This window comes from Dermacentor variabilis, chromosome 3, assembly GCF_050947875.1.
Source record: "Dermacentor variabilis isolate Ectoservices chromosome 3, ASM5094787v1, whole genome shotgun sequence".
Lineage (NCBI taxonomy): Eukaryota > Metazoa > Arthropoda > Arachnida > Ixodida > Ixodidae > Dermacentor > Dermacentor variabilis.
Genome location: NC_134570.1, coordinates 7,057,276 through 7,079,230, shown reverse-complemented (window position 1 = coordinate 7,079,230; position 21,955 = coordinate 7,057,276). Strand labels below are relative to the sequence as shown.

At 48.2% G+C, this 21,955-nt stretch overlaps 1 protein-coding gene across 3 annotated transcripts in view; it reads left to right on the top strand.

Moving 5' to 3' along the window:
- The window catches only part of Rbp6 (RNA-binding protein 6), a 1,084,430-nt gene that overhangs the window by 283,892 nt on the left and 778,583 nt on the right, over positions 1–21,955 (top strand). For all 3 annotated transcript variants that reach the window (XM_075684111.1, XM_075684110.1, XM_075684112.1), the window contains exon 4: positions 15,135–15,219. In XM_075684111.1, the coding sequence (XP_075540226.1) occupies positions 15,135–15,219 (85 nt within the window). The remainder of the gene's footprint in view (positions 1–15,134; positions 15,220–21,955) is intronic.

Sequence of the window (21,955 nt, the reverse complement as noted above, 5' to 3'; positions counted from 1 at the left end):
GAGCCGCGGTGGCGGGGGGAAAAGCGTGCTCGTCAATGCGTTGGCTCGTCTCACGCCCCGGAGGCCCGGGTTCGAACACCACCCACACCAAAATTGTGAAAATTTTAAGGCGGAAGCCTTAAGTGGCTCGCTGCATTGGTTTGTACCTAAAGAAATGAAGCGGCATCAAGTCGAATGGAACAAAAATATTACCATCAGCAATCGCTCATACCCCCGTAAGCAAGCAAAGATGCAATGGCTCATACCCTTGTAAGCAATGGCTCATACCCACTTAAGGCACAGGCTGCAAGCGCTCAGCAAAGTGAAGCGAGCAGCACATGCATTCGTTGAAATCACCCGCACAACACACAGAACTGCATACGTTTCAATAAAGAACAAGCTCAAAACAAGCATCCGAACCATCGATAAAGCAATGCATACACCCCTCGGAAGTGCGCTACGGCCGAGGATGCTCGCCAAGCGAGAAACGAGGTGCGAAGCGCCGGGAGCAAGGCGTTCCAGCGCAAGTGCTGCTTTCCCCTGCCGAGAGGATGCAACACAAACTGGAAGAGAAACGTCGTTGGCACGAACCTGACCCCGCCCGCTATACGAGCGTGCGAAGCCTCAGCTAAGCGTCGAAAACGAGTCGAAGAAGGCGCGCGGCGAAAGCAGCAGCGCCGCGACGCGAGACGTCGAGAGCAGCGTGAAGCGCTCGCGGACAACAACTTGCCACACGTTTGCTTCACACCGCGGGAAGGCGGGAACTTGTTATGTCTTGCTTGAGCAAGTCGGATCCCTCCAATCGTGCAACTTAAAGCGCCCTGAAACGGTTCGGACAAATTTTGTAGACGCGTAGGGTACAGCTTAAGTAGAACATTCGCACCACAATTTAGGTGAAGCGTTACGTATTAATGGAGCTACAAGCGATTACAAGTTACCCTCCTCCCTAGCCATGCTTCTCCTCCTCAACGATCGGGGCTAAGCTCCGCCTTTACTGGTTCTGCGTCACGATGCGACGTCACATCGTCCACTGCCGGTTGTTTTGGAGCGCGCCCCCGCCCGCGCGAAACGTCTCCGCTAGCGGCTTGGCCGTTAACCCCAAGCGAGAGCTATCCAAGCAGCGTGCGTCGCGAGCATTCTGTCGTAGCGCCGAACGTGTCTGGTATTCCGGTAATCACACACTAGCAGAACGTTCCGACGGAACGGTGAAGGCCCTGGACACGGCCAGGCCCTGTCCCCTTGCCCTGGCGTTTACCCTAATAGAGAGTTTTAGCCCAGCGGGTTTACGGCCAGCGGAGCGGAGCGGGCGAGCGGAGACACGACTGCGCATGCGCACAACGCTGAGGCCGCCAGCGGTTTTACGGAGCAGCGTTTACGCCCGCTGGAAAGCACTCCCCAGCGGAGGGTATACGCAGCGCGCGAGCGTGCGTAAGCGCGCGCGGACGTGTATGGGAAATGCAACATGGCAGCCGCGAACATGAACGCCGGCAGTTCTGCATCGACGACGGCGACTGCGGCGCTGACCCGTACATTAGTACTCAGTATATTATTAACAAATAATGTACTGAGAACATGTAATATATCTTTATTCAACATTTCTCGCATTATAAAAGCAAGCGTAATTCAAATTCATTTCTCAGTAACTCCTATTCGGACCACTAGGTGGGGGAAGCAGAGCGCCCCGCTCGAGCGGGTGAGTGATCCGCCGGGCTAAAATTCTTTTTTCGCGAGCCGCTCCGCTGGCGCAACGGTGGAGACCGCGAGCGGAGCGAAACGTAAACCCGCTGAGCTAAAAGTCTCTCATACCGGACTCGCGAAACGCTAGTGAGTTAGTAATTTTCCGGTTTAAAGTGACGGCCGCGATCGCGCAAATCCTAGTGCCCATCGAATAGGGGCTGTCCAATGCGCAGCAGCCAGTCCGCTCGTCTACTGGCTTGCAGAAGGACACGATGTCGCAGCTTGACATATTGCCAGTTGCTACGCTTGCAGTCCACAACGCAACAAAGTTGAATCATAGCGCTCGCGAAAAGACAGGCCGACACTGACTGCGGAGCTCTCGTCAAAGACGGAGCACGTTGTGTAAGATTTGGAGTCGGGCTTGTAGGACGATCGGAGGAACTTGGGGCGACAGGACTAGGCGAACACAGTTTATTTACAGTATTTACATTTTAAACACGGGATACATTTACGCAGTCTTGCGTGAGTCCCAAATGGAGCCCGCAAGACGAAGCGTACAGCAAACGAGCACACAGCTCACGAGTACATTGACGAGCACAGACCACGACGACGAGCACACTCTAGCAGCCGACAACAGCCGCTTATTCGCAACTTTCACCGCCTATAGGTGGCGCTACTCGAAATTCAATATGGCTGTCGTTAAGGGGATTGTGCAGACGCCACCGGCTATTGTACACGCTGCATCGGATCGCATAGTGTTTCCGGCCGCAGCGTGGTATTGTCATGTCTTCATTTCAAAGACCACTGACTCTGGGATGTATTATGACCCACATCGGGGGTTCAGAAACGCGGGTTCGGTGACTGGTTGAAGGTGAAGAAGTGTTGAACGCAGGACACATCGTTTGCTGCGGCTTGAAAGAATGCACAGTCTCGTAGTACACCGTCCAAGGATTGTGCCTGCAAACATCACAAGTGCGGCAGAAACCGCACGAGCTGTGGTTCGAATTTAGGAGCGACGAAACCATAAAAATGGGTACATGTGCTATTTACTGGCTTTGTATTTTTTTTTCTTTCGAGTCCCTCGCCGAATAGGCTTCAGTGGCCGCACTTCAGGAAATTAAAACAGCTCACTGTGTTTACTGCAGAGGCGTGAGCGGGCCCCAACGCTCCGTGAAAATGAATTGCTTGCTGCTGGTGCGTGTGGCATGGTATACGTGTACGACATATTCGGTCGTCCACTCTTAGTTTGGACACGCGAGCACATGGCTGCGCCCTTCAGCCTGCAAGTGCGTCTGACATATGTGCGTTTCCAGGCAGACTGGTTTATGCGTAAAGGGACCACGAGTTGCTGCTTCACGTCGTATGCATTTTTGCTGCGATGCGCGGCTGTGAGCACCGCTACACGTTAAGAGGGGCCCCGTGTACTGCCACGGCTTCGGTGTCCGAACCCTTGCCTCGCGTTGCCTGGAAAACTATGCTGCCTTTATGCGCTAGTAAACAAAGGGTATTCGCTCGCATTCATTTGCTAAAGCATCGTCTATGCAGTCGTACAGCACATGGCAAACGTTTAATGATGCCGAAAAGCTGATTTCATCGCCGTAGGAGCATTACATTGATTTGGTCATTCTCCGATGAACCGTAGAACTCGATTCGCCTGCCCACACCTCAAAAGTGGTTCTTCCAGTACTTACAGGAATATTTTTTGGAGCCCAGATGCAAAAAGCCGCTAAGAAAATACTGCACGAAGGCAGCACGAAAGGAAAAAAGATACACAATGAAACGGGAGAAAGCGCAATATGTCACGTTTATTCACATAACATGAAGAGTGCCTGTCCTGCATTGGCGCAACAGTTTTTTTTTTCTTACAGGGCCACTGCTCTTGCAAAGCAGGCAAGCAAGCAGGCAACACAGGCTGTGAGCCGTACCTGATTGTGCATATCCTCACCAACCAGCATGCACAAAAGTTTGAGGAACTTCTCTTCTATGAAGTCGCATTCAGAGATTGGGACAAGTTAAGAATTTACAGAGCTGATATGAACCATTTGAGTGCTCGGCTAGCAAAATTTTATAAGGACATGGTTGCTGTGAGCTCAGCACAAGCAGTTAGAATTTGTGCCGAGACTGCTGGGCAAAATAATACACAGTGGCAAAGAGAGCGAATGCTCAGAATAACAGGAAGCAAGTGCCACACATTCTAGATTTGCGCCATCACAAACAAACAGCTGGCAAAACAAAATTGAAAAACTGCTGACGCAAAACTTCCAAGGAAACGACGCCACGAGATATGGCAAGGCGTGCGAGAAGCCAGCTCTCGAAGAGTATGCACTTAACACATTGTTTTTGTGACAGGCTTTCCAATGCGCAATTTCACTGCCCACTCCTTTTGCATTCGTTCCTCGCAAGGAAACGAGTGAAGGCTTACCTCGCCTTCGACTGCACGGCGTGTGCACTGAGGCGCACAGCACATTTTGTTGCTTTTGTACGTCTTGCCCATTATCAAACACGTAACCCGTCAAAACAGTGTCACTGCGAAAGGCAGCCTGTGCCTCAGCTGCGTAGATCACTTCAGAGCTCTGAAATACCGCTGTAAAAAGGGACCACAATCAAATACAAAACAAAGGCTCCAGCGCACCACACTAAGTGAACACGGGCGACGCAGCTACGAAACGCGGGCATCCCCTCGTTGAGGCTTACGACCGCTGCCGCATGGCGTCGCTACCATCTGTGAAAGTTGCGAATAAAGACTTCGTGTTCCCTAGATCCCTGGTGAGGCAAAACGTTCGACGCGATCGTAAACAAGCCGCCTCTCTGCGGGACGTTTTACACACACACACTCACACACAGGTTTCAGTGCCCCCTCCGAGGGCCGACGACCTTTGCAGCAGTCGGAGCTGACCTTCGCAACGCGGCCGTCCTGTTGTCCATTGTCCTGCGCCCCTGTAGCCAGGTGGTCACGCCCGACTCAAGCCGGCGCCTCTAAATTCCAGAGCGGACCTCGCACAGTGGCCTCCGCCGCTGCCCATTGTTTGGCGTCTTCAAAGGCCCGTGAAAAGGCACCGCAAGGCATCTCCTTCCAGAAAATCCCCCTGCTTCAGTCGAACCGTGAAGGCGTTGGCGATTTCACTAACAATAGCTGATCGCGTTTAGTCATGCGGCGCCGAGGGGTCGTTGACGCGGCACCTCGCGGTCCGTACGAAATGAGTCAACGCAGCAAGTGTTGAAGCTTCCATGGTGTATTCGGGGAAGCTCGCCACGCTCGCAGCTGCAGCGGGCTGCGAAAACTTGCACGTTGCCACCTCGGCAGGCCATTCCTAACAGTTGTAACACAAGCAGACGACACTTGCTGTGTGCCGGAAGTGCTTAAGTGTACTGCAAAATTTTTCTTGTGCATTCTCTTTATGTTACTTTCTTTTTATGAAAACAAATTAGCTAACATTCCAACTATTATAAACATCATTTGTTTACCATAAAGTTGGAAAAATTGTCGATCACGCGCCCTGGCCAGCCAATCGGATAGCTTGCCCCACTGACGTCAACTGGGCGATTTCCGTCATATGGGTAGGGGCGGCTTAAAATTCCGCCGAGCAGTGTGCTGCGATCGGCAGCGATGTATGTGTATTTTTAAAACCTTATAATAAATTACACGCTTTACGCGGGGCACTTAGATGTGTCAATTAATGATCAGAAGGACCTACTCTAACGACTCAGTACGTATGTAGAAAATTGTCAAAATCGTTTCAGGGACGCTTTCACGCATTGCCAAGTGTGCAGCAGGCATTCGCCTTCATGTGTTACAGGAGTGTAACATGCTGCCGAACCTTCATTTCCAAGGGCATTAATTTACTTAATTTACGGGAACCTCCTTGAGAAATTTGAGCTCAATCCAAACATTTCTTGACGTGTTTTCACTCTTTGCGTCGTCGTCAAATTTTGGTATCATCATTCGGTCACGCCGCGGACTATATATCCTATGCGACGGGCTTTCGCATAACGAGGCACATAATGATTTCGCATTTCTAAATGCAATCAGGATGACGGAACGGATGGGCTATAGTTCAGAGTGTACTATTTACGCTAACGACATCAGCAGCTGACTAACGTGTGATGCACGCTTCACGGCGGACAGCAAGAGTAGTTCGTTCAAGCGCCGTCCACTTGTATTGGCCTTCCGCTCTGCGTTTTAACAAGTGCCACGTAGCGCCCCACTGTCTCTTGTCCTTGCTTCCTTGCCCGGCAACGGCACTTTAGGTTGGCGCAATTGCCAATGGCCTTGCGTTCATCTGCTTCCATTGATTCATTTTCTTTGCCCGTTGTGGCTGCTTCGACTCAATGAAGCGGCCACCAATAGATGCGACGCTCTGCTCGATCCAATTGTGCGCCCTCGCGTCGCTGGCCCTTCGTTTATTTCATTCTGTTTTTTTTTCTATTCTGCCTTTCCATCTTCTCGTTGTCTGCTGCGTGGCTCCCCCCTTGTTTCTTTTCGATGTTTTAGCTTTAATTTTGCGCTGCGTTCTCGTTCGACCTATACGTTGTGCGGGGTTCTCACCCGTGCTCTTGGGACAAAGGAACGACGACACAGTAGTAGCGCAAACCTTCACAAGGGAATTTATTGTACCCTTTCATAGACGAATGCCTGCTAGCCTAGTCGCTATCCACAAAACGTGCCGATGAGCGCGCGACGAATTGCGGAAGTCCGACTCACCGCGACCGGATAACGAGCGAATATGTTCGCCCCATGCTGGACACCAACGCTTGGTCGTTCGCGCGTACGGTCACGCGAACGGTGGCGCGTTCGAACGATCTGTGGTCGTCCATTCCGGGGTAGGCCTCACGAGACGGTCTCGCCTCGCAGAAACATGGATCGACGCCCACTCAGAACGTCCGCGCCGCTTGCCGAGCCGGAGCCAAAGAGGAAGAGCCTCTCCTTTTTGCGCGCAAGCTACCCCACCGTTAGGTGGCGTTAGCAGAGCAGCACTTGCGCCATCTCTCGTACTACCCTGCAAGCACACCGACCGCTGAGTAAAGCCAAGCGGCGAAGCCGGATTACAGGAGACGGGAGCTATGCGAGAAAACAACATATCAGGGGTCGGGTGAGAGTCGCGCATCCCCACCATCATCATCATCAGCCTAGTTACGCCCACTGCAGGGCAAAGGCCTCTCCCATACTTCTCCAACTACCCCGGTCATGTACTAATTGTGGCCATGTTGTCCCTGCAAACGTCTTAATTTCATCCGCCCACCTAACTTTCTGCCGCCCCCTGCTACGCTTCCCTTCCCTTGGAATCCAGTCCGTAACCCTTAATGACCATCGGTTATCTTCCCTCCTCATTACGTGTCCTGCCCATGCCCATTTCTTTTTCTTGATTTCAACTAAGATGTCGTTTACCCGCGTTTACCCGCCTCACCCAATCTGCTCTTTTCTTATCCCTTAACGTTACACCCATCATTCTTCTTTCCATAGCTCGTTGCGTCGTCCTCAATTTCAGCAGAACCCCTTTCGTAAGGCTCCAGGTTTCTGCCCCATATGCGAGTACTGGTAACACACAGCTGTTATACACTTTCCTTTTGAGGGATAGTGGCAACCTGCTGTTCATGATTTGAGAATGCCTGCCAAACGCACCCCAGCCCATTCTTATTCTTCTGGTTATTTCAGTCTCATGATCCGGATCCGTGGTCACTACCTGCCCCTAGTAGATGTATTCCCTTACCACTTCCAGTGCTTCGCTACCTATCGTAAACTGCTGTTCTCTTCCGAGACTGTTAAACAATACTTTAGTTTTCTGCAAATTAATTTTCAGACCCACCCTTCTGCTTTGCCTCTCCAGGTCAGTGAGCATGCATTGCAATTGGTCTCCTGAGTTACTAAGCAAGGCAATATCATCAGCGAATCGCAAGTTGCTAAGGTATTCTCCATCAACTTTTATCCCCAATTCTTCCCACTCCAGGCCTCTGAATACCTCCTGTAAACATGCTGTGAATGGCATTGGAGATATCGTATCTCCCTGTCTGACGCCTTTCTTTATAGGGATTTTGTTACTTTCTTTGTGGAGGACTACGGTGGCTGTGGAGCCGCAATAGATATCTTCCACTATTTTTAAATATGGCTCATCTACACCCTGATTCCGTAATGCCTCCATGACTGCTGTGGTTTCTACTGAATCAAACGCTTTCTTGTAATCAATGAAAGCTATATATAAGGGTTGGTTATATTCTGCACATTTCTCTATCACTTGATTGACAGTGTGAATATGGTCTATTGTTGAGTAGCCTTTACGGAATCCTGCCTGGTCCTTTGGTTGACAGAAGTCTAAGGTGTTCCTGATTCTATTTGCGATTACCTTAGTAAATACTTTGTAGGCAACGGACAGTAAGCTGATCGGTCTATAATGTTTCAAGTCTTTGGCGTCCCCTTTCTTATGGATTAGGATTATGTTAGCGTTCTTCCAAGATTCCGGTACGCTCGAGGTTATGAGGCATTGCGTATACAGGGTGGCCAGTTTCTCTAGAACAATCTGACCACCATCCTTCAACAAATCTGCTGTTACCTGATCCTCCCCAGCTGCCTTCCCCCTTTGCATAGCTCCTAAGGCTTTCTTTACTTCTTCTGGCGTTACCTGTGGGATTTCGAATTCCTCTAGGCTATTCTCTCTTCCACTATCGTCGTGGGTACCACTGGTACTGTATAAATCTCTATAGAACTCCTCAGCCACTTGAACTATCTCATCCATATTAGTAACGATATTGCCGGCTTTGTCTCTTAACGCACACATCTGATTCTTGCCTATTCCTAGTTTCTTCTTCACTGTTTTTAGGCTTCCTCCGTTCCTGAGAGCCTGTTCAATTCTATCCATATTATAGTTTCTGATGTCCGCTGTCTTACGCTTGTTGATTAACTTAGAAAGTTCTGCCAGTTCTATTCTAGCTGTAGGGTTAGAGGCTTTCATAGATTGGCGTTTCTTGATCAGATCTTTCGTCTCCTGCGATATCTTACTGGTTTCCTGTATAACGGCGTTACCACCGACTTCTATTGCACACTCCTTAATGATGCCCATGAGGTTGTCGTTCATTGCTGCAACACTAAGGTCCTCTTCCTGAGTTAAAGCCGAGTACCTGTTCTGTAGCTTGATCCGGAATTCCTCTAGTTTCCCTCTTACCGCTAACTCATTGATTGGCTTCTTGTGTACCAGTTTCTTCCGTTCCCTCCTCAAGTCTAGGCTAATTCGAGTTCTTACCATTCTATGGTCACTGCAGCGTACCTTGGCGAGCACGTCTACATCTTGTATGATGCCAGGGTTCGCGCAGAGTATGAAGTCGATTTCATTTCTAGTCTCACCATTCGGGCTCCTCCACGTCCACGTTCGACTAACCCGCTTGCGGAAAAAGGTGTTCATTATCCGCATATTATTCTGTTCTGCAAACTCTACTAATAATTCTCCTCTGCTATTCCTAGAGCCTATGCCATATTCCCCCACTGACTTGTCTCCAGCCTGCTCCTTGCCTACCCTGGCATTGAAGTCGCCCATCAGTATAGTGTATTTTGTTTTGACTTTACCCATCGCCGATTCCACGTCTTCATAAAAGCTTTCGACTTCCTGGTCATCATGACTGCATGTAGGGGCATAGACTTGTACCACCTTCAATTTGTACCTCTTATTAAGCTTCACAACAAGACCTGCCACCCTCTCGTTAATGCTATAGAATTCCTGTATGTTACCAGCTATTTCCTTGTTAATCAGGAATCCGACTCCTAGTTCTCGTCTCTCTGCTTAGCCCCGGTAACACAGTACATGCCCGCTTTTTAGCACTGTATATGCTTCTTTTGTCCTCCTAACCTCACTGAGCCCTATTATATCCCATTTACTACCCTCTAATTCCTCCAATAACACTGCTAGACTCGCCTCACTAGATAGCGTTCTAACGTTAAACGTTGCCAGGTTCAGATTCCAATGGCGGCCTGGAGTGCGGCCTGATCCCGGTGACCAGAACCGGTAACGCACTCTCTCACCAGAGCAGGATTGGCCACCCTGGTGCAGTACTTGGCCACAACCTCCTATATGAATACAACAATCAAACCCCGGCCCTCAGTCCCCAGCAGCCGCGAAGCAACTGACCACGGCGGCGGTCAGATCTGTGACGCTGCAGAGGGTGCTAAGAATACCTGGCTCCGGACAGGCCGGACAGGCCGCCATCCCCACAGCTGTCATCAAAGAGTATTTCATCACTGTCTCAACCCCACTCCCTCCCCCAAAAATTAATAAAAAAAATTGGCCTGCAATCCAAGCTGTGAATGTGGTTAGACAACGAAGCTGTACATAACGAACGATTATCCATTCCGACGTAGCTCGAAATTATTCACTAGGTGACATTCACGTGCGCTTTACCTGATTATTAGCCTTAGATGTTTTGACCGACGGCGACTTCGCTTGCGCCAATACTTTATGCACCTACAAAGACAGAAGAGAAACGCACTTAACGACGGTTTCGCAGTGCCTCGTAGGCTCGATACTCTTCAGCAGTCCTCACTATGCGTGGCCTTCCCACAGCATTGTAACAACACAAAGCACTTGCTACGTGGTTTCTTCTTTCACATACGAAAGTGTAGTTACGTCACTCCCTTCTTCGTGTGCTAGAGTTGCCGCTTCCTGGCTGTAGCAGCTTCATCATCATCATCAGCCTGGTTACGCCCACTGCAGGGCAAAGGCTTCTCCCATACTTCTCCAACAACCCCGGTCATGTACTAATTGTGGCCATGTCGTCCCTGCAAACTTCTTAATCTCATCCGCCCACCTAACTTTCTGCCGCCCCCTGCTACGCTTCCCTTCCCTTGGGATCCAGTCCGTAACCCTTAATGACCATCGGTTATCTTCCCTCCTCATTACATGTCCTGCCCATGCCCATTTCTTTTTCTTGATTTCAATTAAGATGTCATGAACTCGCGTTTGTTCCCTCACCCAATCTGCTCTTTTCTTATCCCTTAACGTTACACCTATCATACTTCCTTCCATAGCTCGTTGTGTCGTCCTCAATTTGAGTAGAACCCTTTTCGTAAGCCTCCAGGTTTCTGCCCCGTAGGTGAGTACTGGTAAGACACAGCTATTATATACTTTTCTCTTGAGGGATAACGGCAACCTGCTGTTCATGATCTGAGAATGCCTGCCAAACGCACTCCAGCCCATTCTTATTCTTCTGATTATTTCCGTCTCATGATCCGGATCCGCCGTCACTACCTGCCCTAAGTAGATGTATTCCCTTACGACTTCCAGTGCCTCGCTGCCTATTGTAAATTGCTGTTCTCTCCCGAGACTGTTAAGCATTACTTTAGTTTTTTGCATATTAATTTTTAGACCCACTCTTCTGCTTTGCCTCTCGAGGTCAGTGAGCATGCATTGCAATCGGTCCCCTGAGTTACTAAGCAAGGCAATATCATCAGCGAATCGCAAGTTACTAAGGTATTCTCCATTAACTTTTATCCCCAATTCTTCCCTATCCAGGTCTCTGAATACCTCCTGTAAACACGCTCTGAATAGCATTGGAGATATTGTATCTCCCTGTCTGGCGCCTTTCTTTATTGGGATTTTGTTGCTTGCTTTATGGAGGACTACGGTGGCTGTGGAGCCGCTATAGATATCTTCCAGTATTTTTACATATGGCTCATCTACACCCTGATTCCGTAATGCCTCCATGACTGCTGAGGTTTCGACTGAATCAAACGCTTTCTCGTAATCAATGAAAGCTATATATAAGGGTTGGTTATATTCTGCAGGTTTCTCTATCACTTGATTGATAGTGTGAATATGGTCTATTGTTAAGTAGCCTTTACGGAATCCTGCCTGGTCCTTTGGTTGACAGAAGTCTAAGGTGTAGCAGCTTATGCAACCGTAATCTTAACCGGGAAGCGCCTGTGGCGAACGCTATGCGCGAAGGCGAGTTATCTGGTTCTTTTGTCTCCCTTGCCCCGCACGGCCGGCGCCGCTGCTGCTCGGGTGATCGTGATTATTATTATTATTATTATTATTATTATTATTATTATTATTATTATTATTATTATTATTATTATTATTATTATTATTATTATTATTATTATTATTATTGTCGTTGTTGTTGCTGTTGTTGCTTTGCGAATTCATCGAGGGACGACAGTGTGCAGAAAGGAGGAACACTTGTCTCCGAGGCCCCACTCTGTGGACACTGATGCGGCTCGGTTGTTTGAATCGCCCCCAGCACGCATCCCATGAGTGCGCGTGAGCACGGTGTCCCAATTCGACGTTGGCGAGTCATGCAGGCGAAAGGGAAATTGTCGATTTGAAACCAAATTCCACTCCGAAAATTTCTATTGACGCGCGCTTACCGATTGCCCCTCTGCTGCTCTGCAAGTCCGCTTTTTAGAGCTGTGCGCGCTCGTTATTCGACGAGGGTGGCGATACGGGCTTTTTGGTCGGTCATCATTGAGCGGCATCTTCTGTAAGGCGCAGCAAAACAAGAAGAAACGAAGCTCTTGTCTTCGTTTCTTCCTGTTGCGCTGTACAGATAGCTTTCGTTATTCGAGTCGCATCTTTCTTGAATCGAGCGAAGGAAATGATGTGGCGCGCGCTCCTGGGACCATCGAAGCAACGCAACACTGCTGCTTCCATAGCCGCCTGCATTTCGTTCGGGTCGAGCTGTCGGCATTTACTTTGTCGCTTTCTTTGTACCGAATTCTAATAATAATATTTGGGGTTTTACGTGCCAAAACCACTTTCTGATTATGAGGCACGCCGTAGTGGAGGACTCCGGAACTTTTGACCACCTGGGGTTCTTTAACGTGCTCTTTGTACCGAATTCTTACCTCGATGATTTCTCTCGCGACACCTCGGATCCGCACTGCGCATGCGCTATTCGCTACGCGGGAGGTACAGCGGCGTCAATCTTCGCACACACCATTGTGTACGGTTTGCCGCGGGAAACGTGTGGAGCGCAGCTGCCTTTACGCACGCCGTTCATAGCGAGTTAACTTGCGTGAGCATCATAGCTGCTGGACGTAGCGTTCCAGATTGTATTATTATTGCGCAATACCGAGTTGGAGCCGGGCTTAATAGTCATGAAAGAAAAGAGCATTGATTATACGTGGGCTGCAACGTAACTGCTTGCTTGCGCTGCGCGCCTCTCGCATTCTGCGCAGCAGATGTGCAATTCAGGTGGGACCTCGGTGGGCATGTAAACCGGTTTCTGAACAGTGTGGTAACAGACGCGCTCAGCCAGGCCCCACAGGAAGGAAAAGCGTTGCTTTCGACTGACACCTTCGGGCCATGTATTCCGACGCAAAATCGGGCAAAGGCTAAATGGCATGACGGCAGACGCACGCACGCGCACCGATACGAGTCTGATTTTGGGAAGATCCATTTCTGTCCCACTTCCCATCCGTCAAGTCCAGTGGGCGACCCCAGCGATAAAAGCGGTGCCCTCGCGTCCCAGCCAGTCTCGGAGAGCGAATAAACGCGCGGCGTCCTCCTCAGTGCAGCCCCCTGGTCCCACTTACGCACATGGGATGGAGATGTCAATTGGAATTTGGGCTAAAGCTGCCTGTTATAGCTCATGTGGTGTCGTATATTGCTCTTGCCAACGAGGTTGTTATACATATGTATATTTTTTCAGAATTGTATGGCAGCCTCGATATCTTTGTGATTTCGTTGCGTCGTGTTCTCTGACATATTTGCACGTAAGCACACATAACACACCGTCTATACTGGCAGCACATCTTAATTAATGCGTCACATATTTTTTTTTCACCACTAGGCATAGATAAGTTGCACAGGCTGGCCTGTGAGAAGGCCGACCACAAACACAATGTCGACGCCAGGTTAGCGGCGCCTCTCTTCTTTGGCGACAAGCCACACGAAGGGGCGTGCACAAGACGTACCAGCAACCAGCCACTATACTGAAGAATATGGGATGAGGAAGCGTCCAAGATGCGAGCCGATCCGCGAACGTATCTCGCCCGGAATACATTGAGACATACCGCTAGTCACATTTGATTCGACCTCGCCGAAACATCCAGGAATACTTTTTGCTTTCTGTGGGTGAATCTCGGCCGGTTCAGTGAAGACTATAACAAGGCCGTCGCCTCCGTGGAAACTGCCCACGAAGACACAAACCAAGTTTCCCGTCAGGGGCACCAGCACACACACACACACACAGAAAAAAAGTCCCAGTTGTGAAACCATTAAGGTTCGGGCTACTACTGAAAAACGTTTTATTTATCAAGGCTGAAAAATAAAATCTGCGACTCGATCACTGATATGAGTTTGGATGGCTTGTGGGCGTTTAGTGTAGTGAACAAATCTAACGTGCATAAAGTAACTGGCAGCTTATGAAAATGGAAGATGGTGGCACGAAAGAGAACTCATCGTCAGAAGTGACATTTGTGCGCAGAGAAGTCGCCTTCCCTCCGCTCCTCCTGCGTGCTCGTCTTCTCCGAGCGGGCACGTATAAGCGGCGCCACGAACACCCGGATCGAAGGAAGACCGGCCGGAGTCGAGGCGGGCCTAATGAACTTTGACGAATCATTATCGATGACGTCCCCCGCCGTATTGGGTCGCTTCCCGTTGTCTACTTTATTCCTGCACGGATGGTTTCTATTTTTCCGTTTGCTGCTTCGTCGCTCTTTGTCCGCGTTCGAGAAAGAAAATAAAACAACAATAATGAAGGAGGCGGGTGGCCAGAAGGCTGGCGATATGTGGTTGATTAATTGGACGCAGGTTCATTTGGCGCAGACGCCCCGGCGCGTTCCCCACCGACTCGCTCGCGCACTGCCGTCTCCGGTAATGACCGGCCGTACCCAACATGGGCGCCTCCCGATCGAGTTGCAGCAAGACGCGCGCCGCAGCGCCAAGGATCCCGAACTGGGAGGATATACAACGAAGGTATACACGTAGGCCTTCCACCGGACACTGCCAACAAGGAAACCAACTCCAATGTTCGTCCATCTCTTCATTTCTTCCTGGATAAAGATTGGCTTGGAAAAGGAACGGGAAGTTGTTAGCCATATGAAAATGCGTTAAGAAAGGTGCAAGTCTACAATAAGTTGTGCATGGCTCTAAACAGAAGAAAAAAAAGATGTGTTGTCAGTTTATTTCCTGCTTTTATTGGTGTTTATTGTTTTTGCACCACGATGCGTTGTTTTCTGTCAAATGTGATCGGCCGCAGCCGCAATTCATGCCGGCTTTTATGTGAAGTGCTGATGTGTACGTGCACGTAATCCATGGATAGTCACACAAGAGGGCGCACACGCAAATTCGACACTAGGGTCACACGAGCACAGCTGAGGCCTTTAATCATGCCTGACCTTTTGATCTGTGATGGGATCTCTTAGTCTGCGCTCTTCTTTTGCATGTCGCTTAGGTTGTCTGAATGAAGTTTACAAATAAAGCGCGCCTTGCTTTTGCGCGTGCCCCACCGTGCGGTGATTTCTCACATATGCTTCCTTGTCGTCTCACTTGCAGGGGCTTCGGGTTCGTCACCTTCTCGGACCCGGCCAGTGTAGACAAGGTCCTAGCCAGCGGTCCCCACGAGTTGGACGGCAAAAAGGTGAGTAGGAAAACATGACGCACATATTCAGAGGCGGTGTCTCGCCTTGTTTTATCCTCCGCTAATTGCGTGCAAGATGCGCAGTTCATGAGCGATTTCATCATGCCACGAATGGAGCCCAGTTGGGTGCTATGCTAGAGCCGTCGTTTCGATGGGTGCCGCCATGTTTGTAGACGCAAAGCTTTTGGGACAGCTTTTGGGGTTCCCGCTACATCAGTGAAATAGCATGCCGGACGCAAAGCCGAAACGCAGTTTGCGTCTCTTGCATGCGCAGTGGCTTCGACGCTCTTTCTTTGGGGCCTGTTGCGACTCGGGGTCCGAAGACGTGGGATCCTCTTTCCTCGTGGAAGAGTGAGTGAACGTGAGGCTGGGTACGATATTCAGGACGTTTGACAAACGCTTATATAGTTGCAAAATGTAGAATAATATGCAAAATAAAACAGAAAAGTTGATGATGAAGTGGTAGTCGCTCGTCACTCCCGCCGTCCGCAGCCCCATTCAGGACTACGGACGTAGGGCTCGCAAGGTAGGCTGTAGATCAACCTGCTGATTATGAAAGCTTGTATCAATCTGATCGTTTCATACTCTTTAAAGCCCTTCCTGTGGGAGGTTATCCTGTGCATCATTCGAGCCACCTGATGCACTGTACACTTAAGCAAGAGCAGGGTGGGGTCTACGCTGCTGTTACATTGTAACCAGAGGCCCAGAATTCGCAGTTTTTGCACTCTCCGTATTGGTTGGTCTTGGAGTGTTAGCCGGATCTCTGGTTCTGTGCGCGTCTATTTTGCTTTGATTCAAATAAATTCCGATTTCTCCTGCGCGCAGCACATGTTCGCCGTGTCTTTGACGGCTTCGACTTTGTTTATTGCCTCCTGTAAGGTGTTTTACTTATGCTCACTTGAGCCTGTCGAAACCCATAAACTAATATCGTCAGCGTACAGTGCTTGACCTAGATCTGGGGGGTATTCTGTAAGAGTTCACCTAGTTGACTGTCCATTTCGGCTGCTGCTGATTGAATGCAGCTGCACGAGAGAGGAGGAGACGTGCTGCCCTAGCCAATGAGCACCGGCCGAAATGGACAGTCCACTAGGTGGACTGTTACGGATTACGCCCCCCCGTATTGTGTCCAGGAACAGAGAGAGCCCGCGCATTCCGATGTTAAATAGCAGTGGTGACAAGATATGGCACCCTGCGGGGTGCCTCTGCCCGGTACTTCCCATCGGAGCGAGTCGACACCTGCGGTGGCCTAGTGCTCTTGCAGAAAAGAGCGCATCTTGATTTTCTCGCCACAGCCTAGTTCTTGCAGCTCTTCCAGTATGAGCTGGTGTGATATAGTACTGAACGCATTCTTAAGCGCATCTTGTGATAAGGTTGTTAGTGCGTTATGAATACACGGGCAACAGAAATAGAAGTGCAGAGGACGCGCGCAGACTAGCTTTATTGGGTGAAAGATGACATATATATGACGTCTATCGTCATATATATATATATAGCCTATCGTCATCATGACGATAGGCTATCCACAAGCGCTGCCGTCACAATCTTGCGTCCAGAAATTGCATCTCACAATCAGCAAGTGCGACGCAAAGATCGTTAACAAATACACACGCTTTCTTCTTGAGAGCATATGCCTCAAACACTTCCCGTGTATGATGATCCCTATGACGGCGTAAATTTTTATGTTTTTCTAGAAGCGGTGGGCACACCTTCTTTGTCTCTTTTTCGTACGCCCTGCATTGTGTCGCTACGTCGGAATACTCGCCGGATGCTCGATTCCTAAAATGTTCTTTTAAACGGATATTAATGCAGCTTCCGGTCTGACCGACACAAACACAGCCGCAGGAGAAAGGGAACTCGTGAACCACAACGCACGCGTGTGACCAGTGGCTTAAATGGGAAACACAAGGGTTAGGCATCTTTTCAATTTTTCTCAGGACCTGTGCACACAAACGGGCCGTATTTACAGGAGCAGAAAACACTACATTCACCCCATAACGTTGCGCCACGTTCTTACGTTGTGCGGCCTCTTATAAGGGATCACAGCATGCCTCTTGCGCTCCTGGTTGTTGTCTTGCGATGAAGCTGTGTCGTTAAACTTAACTTTGCGAATCATTTTTTTTCAAGCCGCTGCTACAAAGAGCTTGGATAACCAGTTGTAATAACTCTAATTACTTCATGTTTGACACTCTTCGCTACTGTGTGGTCGCGTGATTTCAGCAGGGCAGCACCAATGCTGGACACAACAGTGCCGTTTTTTACCGTCTTTGAGTGACCTTGAGAAAGAAGGGGAAACACAGAGGAAGGCGGGAGATGGAAATTCAAGACGATGAGGAAAACGAGAACAACGTGAAAGCAGGAGCCAACGTTCCGACAAGTGGACTTGTCGCCTTGAAGAATACAAGTCCACTCGTCGAAACGTTGGCTCCTGCTCTCACCTTGTTCTCGTTTTGCTCATCATCCTGAAGAAAAAAGGGTGCTTTCATGGATCTGGAATGAAATAGCCAGCAGGTTTGGGCCACATCAAAGCGCAGGCGAATATCCATATATTGTAGCTCGTTCTCATGAGGGTGTTCATCCGTGAATTTAAGTCCTAGCGCTGATTTTTAAGTGCTTTATTAGCGTCAAGAACTCGGTGCTCCAGCCTAGAACGGACTATATAGAATAAAGACTTTGCCTTCTTTAAATCTGATTTTAATTTGTTCCAGAACTTCTTAAACTCAATTAGCTCATCCGGATTTCTTGTTTCCAAAAAGCGAGAAAACAATTTTTTTTGTTCAGTTCATTTTAAAAGTGCCCCTGTCATCCATTCTGTTCTAGGTTTCCTCTGCTTTTTTTAATAGTGTGTGTCGAAAATGCAGTGTCATAGCATTCTAATACTTTTTTAATAAATATATCGCACGCACGAGACGAGTCTGCTTCATTGTATATGGCAGCCGAATTGATAGTAGAAATCAAATTACAAAAGCGGACGATACTGTTCCTTTCACAAACTCTCTGCGGGCGTGTGGTGGCATTCATTTTCGCTTTCTTCAGAAAGAGCGAAAAGAAGGGCAAATGATCACTGATTCCAGATGAAAATGCACCTGACATATTGCGATCCGGAGGGCAATTAGTGAAACACTGATCTAATAATGTTTCCGAGTGTTGTGATATGCGCGTGGGCAAATCAGTAACATTGTCACAACCATTTGACAGCATTGTTTCACTCAACATAATCTTTTGAGGGTTATCGTCAAGCAAGTTAATACTAAAATCACCTAACACAATGATGTGCCATTTATTAAGGTTTGCATGCTTCAAAAAGGAATCAATCCACCGACAGAAGTTATCAGAATTGCCTTCAAGGGGACGATACACAAGCATTACACCCGCCGTGGTTGCTCAGTGGCTATGGTGTTGGGCTGCTGAGCACGCGGTCGCGGGATCGAATCCCGGCCGCGGCGGCCGCATTTCGATGGGGGCAAAATGCGAAAACACCCGTGTACTTATGCTTAGGTGCATGGTAAGGAACCCCAGGTGGTCGAAATTTCCGTAGTCCTCCACTACGGCGTGCCTCATAATCAGAAAGTGGTTTTGGCACGTTAAATCCCATAATTAAAAAAACATTACGGCTACTCTACAGTTAACAGTGCAGGCTGTTTCAAAGTCATCATGAACAAGGGAATAACTGGACAAGATATCAAAGGACAACCGGTTATGAATATATAAAGGCACGCCACCACCTCGCTTTCCGTCTGGAATCACTGAGGTGGGTTTATAGTCAGCAAACTGTATAACATCGGAATTTGAACAAAACCATGTTTCTGTAAAAGCAACGAAATCAAAAGTAAACGACAGTTTCTGTAACTCGGTTTCTACTTGTTCTGATTTATTTCTTACGCTCTGACAGCTTAAACGGTAAAAGGATAATGTCTTTCGCGAATTGCAGGCACCATTTTTTAACGTGTCAGAAAATTATTCGGAAGCAAGGTATGCCATTGTTAAGGAAGTGCGCTGCATAGCCCTGCAGCTACGTGCTCTGAAATAATCTTACCAATGTCCTCCCCGCAAGCGATTCTGATGAGGATTATTTTAGCCTCTTTCCATTCCCTCGGCACCAAGCTAGTGTCGCAGACCTCTGTGTTTTTTTTCTTTATTTGGTGCACACTGCTAGCCTTAACGAACATTTCGGCAGGAAAGGGTACATTCATAAAAGGGAAAATACATCATTTACACAGGGTTCAACGATAATCGTTTACAAGAGGCCTTGGCTTTGGTTTAAAAACAAGCTTATTCATACACACGCACAGCGATATAGACAGTGCACATTTTTGGTGACAATAGAACACAATGTAAAAACCACATTTCGTCACAATAGCAACAAAGATATGGTCAGACAGCATAGACAAAAAAGAATCGAGGGTCGTACAATCGACAACCTCTTGGGATAACAGATTCCATTCTCTGATTGCTTGTGGGAAGTATGAATACCTGAAGGTGCCATTGTGAAACCTATACTCAGATAATTGTTTATTTTGCTTCGTTCTTGAAACTCTAGCGTTATGGTCTACTAAAAACTTGTTTTTGTCTATATTTAGAGCATTGCTCTGGAGAATGAACAGGAATTTTAGTCTGAGATCTCTAGCATGATCGCTAATTGTTGGGAGTCCGGCTAAGCGTAGAAGTTCAGTTATGGAATCATGACGACGGTATTTATTATAAATGAATCTGGCTGCTTTTCTTTGTACACTCTCTAACTTCGCTAACATTTAGTGTATGGGAACTAGCATATGGCGCTGTATTCCATAACAGAGCGAATGAGTGACGTGTACGCGAATAGTTTAGTATTAGGTGAGGCGTATCTGAGGGACCGTTTAAGGGAAGAAAAGCGCTGAGAGTGATTTTGTTGCCACGTATGACACGTGTTTGTTCCATTTTAGATCGGAAGAAAGAATGATACCCAAATGCTTGTATTCTTCAACCATTTGTAGTTCTCTTTGCTGAATTTGATATGTAAAAGGTAGTGGTGCTTTCTTTCACGCGACTGTCATGCAGACAGTTTTTTCTGCATTTAGCGTCATCTGCCAGTCTTGACTAACTTTTTTTTTACACCATTTCGCTATCTTTCTAAGTGCGTCATTCAAAACAACCTGATCATCCTTGGTCTGTATTGCTTTGTAATTTTTGCAGTCATCTGCGAACGTGCGTACCGTTGCGTCAATGCCATTTGCTATGTCGTTGACAAAAAGAAGGAAGAGAATGGGAGCTAAAACTGTGCCCTGAGGCATACCGGATAAAACTTCAACGTAGTCTGAGGATTGCCCTTCGAAATGAACGAATTGTTGACGTCGTGACAAATATGCTTTTAACCATTTTGTAAGAATACTGTGTCTCAGAATTCCTTGCAGCTTATGGATAGTTTTGGATGCGATACCCGATCAAAGGCTTTTGATAGGTCTAGAAAAATTATGTCTTCCTGTCCTCGCTTATCTATTGTTAATGCTAGGTCACGAAGTCTCTATTAATTCAGTTGTTGTAGACAAACCACTCGTAAATCCATGTTGGTTAGGATTAATTAGAGAATGACTTTCAACAAAAGTTACGATGTGCTTTGATATTAAATGCTCAAAATGTTTCCGCGCCGTACAAATGAGTGAAATAGGACGGAAGTTTGAAGGATTTGTAGCATCACCTGATTTATGTATCGGAGTAATTTTAGCAATTTTCCATTCTTGAGGAACTTCAGAAGTTTGCAACGATTTTGTAAAAATTAGCAATAAGTATTTGGAAACCCATTCAGCGTACCTTCTGAGAAAAGTATTTGGAATGTTATCTGGGCCGCGGGATGTTTTTATATCAAGAGTAAGTAATAAAAAAGAATTCCCGCTTCCGCTCTATCCTAGCTCGATGGAAGGGGCAGCGCCTAAACCGTCGCCTCAGAACTAAGATCTCCAAACTGAACACAGCCATCGAGGAGCATTGTCGAACCCTCAGCCGGCAACAATGGACTGAGCTGTGTAACACGGTGGATGGACAACTTCATCTCCCTTCCTCGTGGAAACTCCTCAAACATCTGCTTGATAATACCACCACCCGCACCACCCAACAGGATCGGCTGCAGAAGCTCCTTTATACGGAGACCCTTAAGCAAGGTCCACAACAGGTGCTTGACTACCTCTGCACCAGATATATCTCCAGGGGACAAGTCAGTCCACACAGCAATTACATCGGTAGCCCCGGCCCTACACTAGACGCCGATTTCAGCGTATCTGAAATACATGCCGCTCTACGCAAGCTTAACGGTCGTTCTGCTCCAGGGCCAGACGGGGTCACTAACAAAAGCCTTCGCAATCTCGATGACGAGTCCGTGTCCCATCTGACTGACTACATCAACGATTGCTGGCGCAGTGGTGCCCTTCCAGCCTCCTGGAAGACTGCCAACGTTATCCTAATCCCAAAGCCTGGCAAACCATCTAGCCTCAATAACTTAAGGCCCATCTCCCTCACTTCATGCGTGGGCAAGGTGATGGAACACGCCTTCTTAGCACGCATCAACAGTCACCTCGAGGACAACTCTCTCTATCCCCACACCATCATTGGATTTCGCCCCCACCTTTCTACTCAAGACGCTATGTTGCAGCTCAAACATCAAGTGCTAAACTATCGTTCCCGCAACATGAAAGCCATCCTCGGACTCGACCTCACTCAAGCCTTTGATAACATTTCCCATGCGGCTATCCTTGACCAGGTCTCCAAC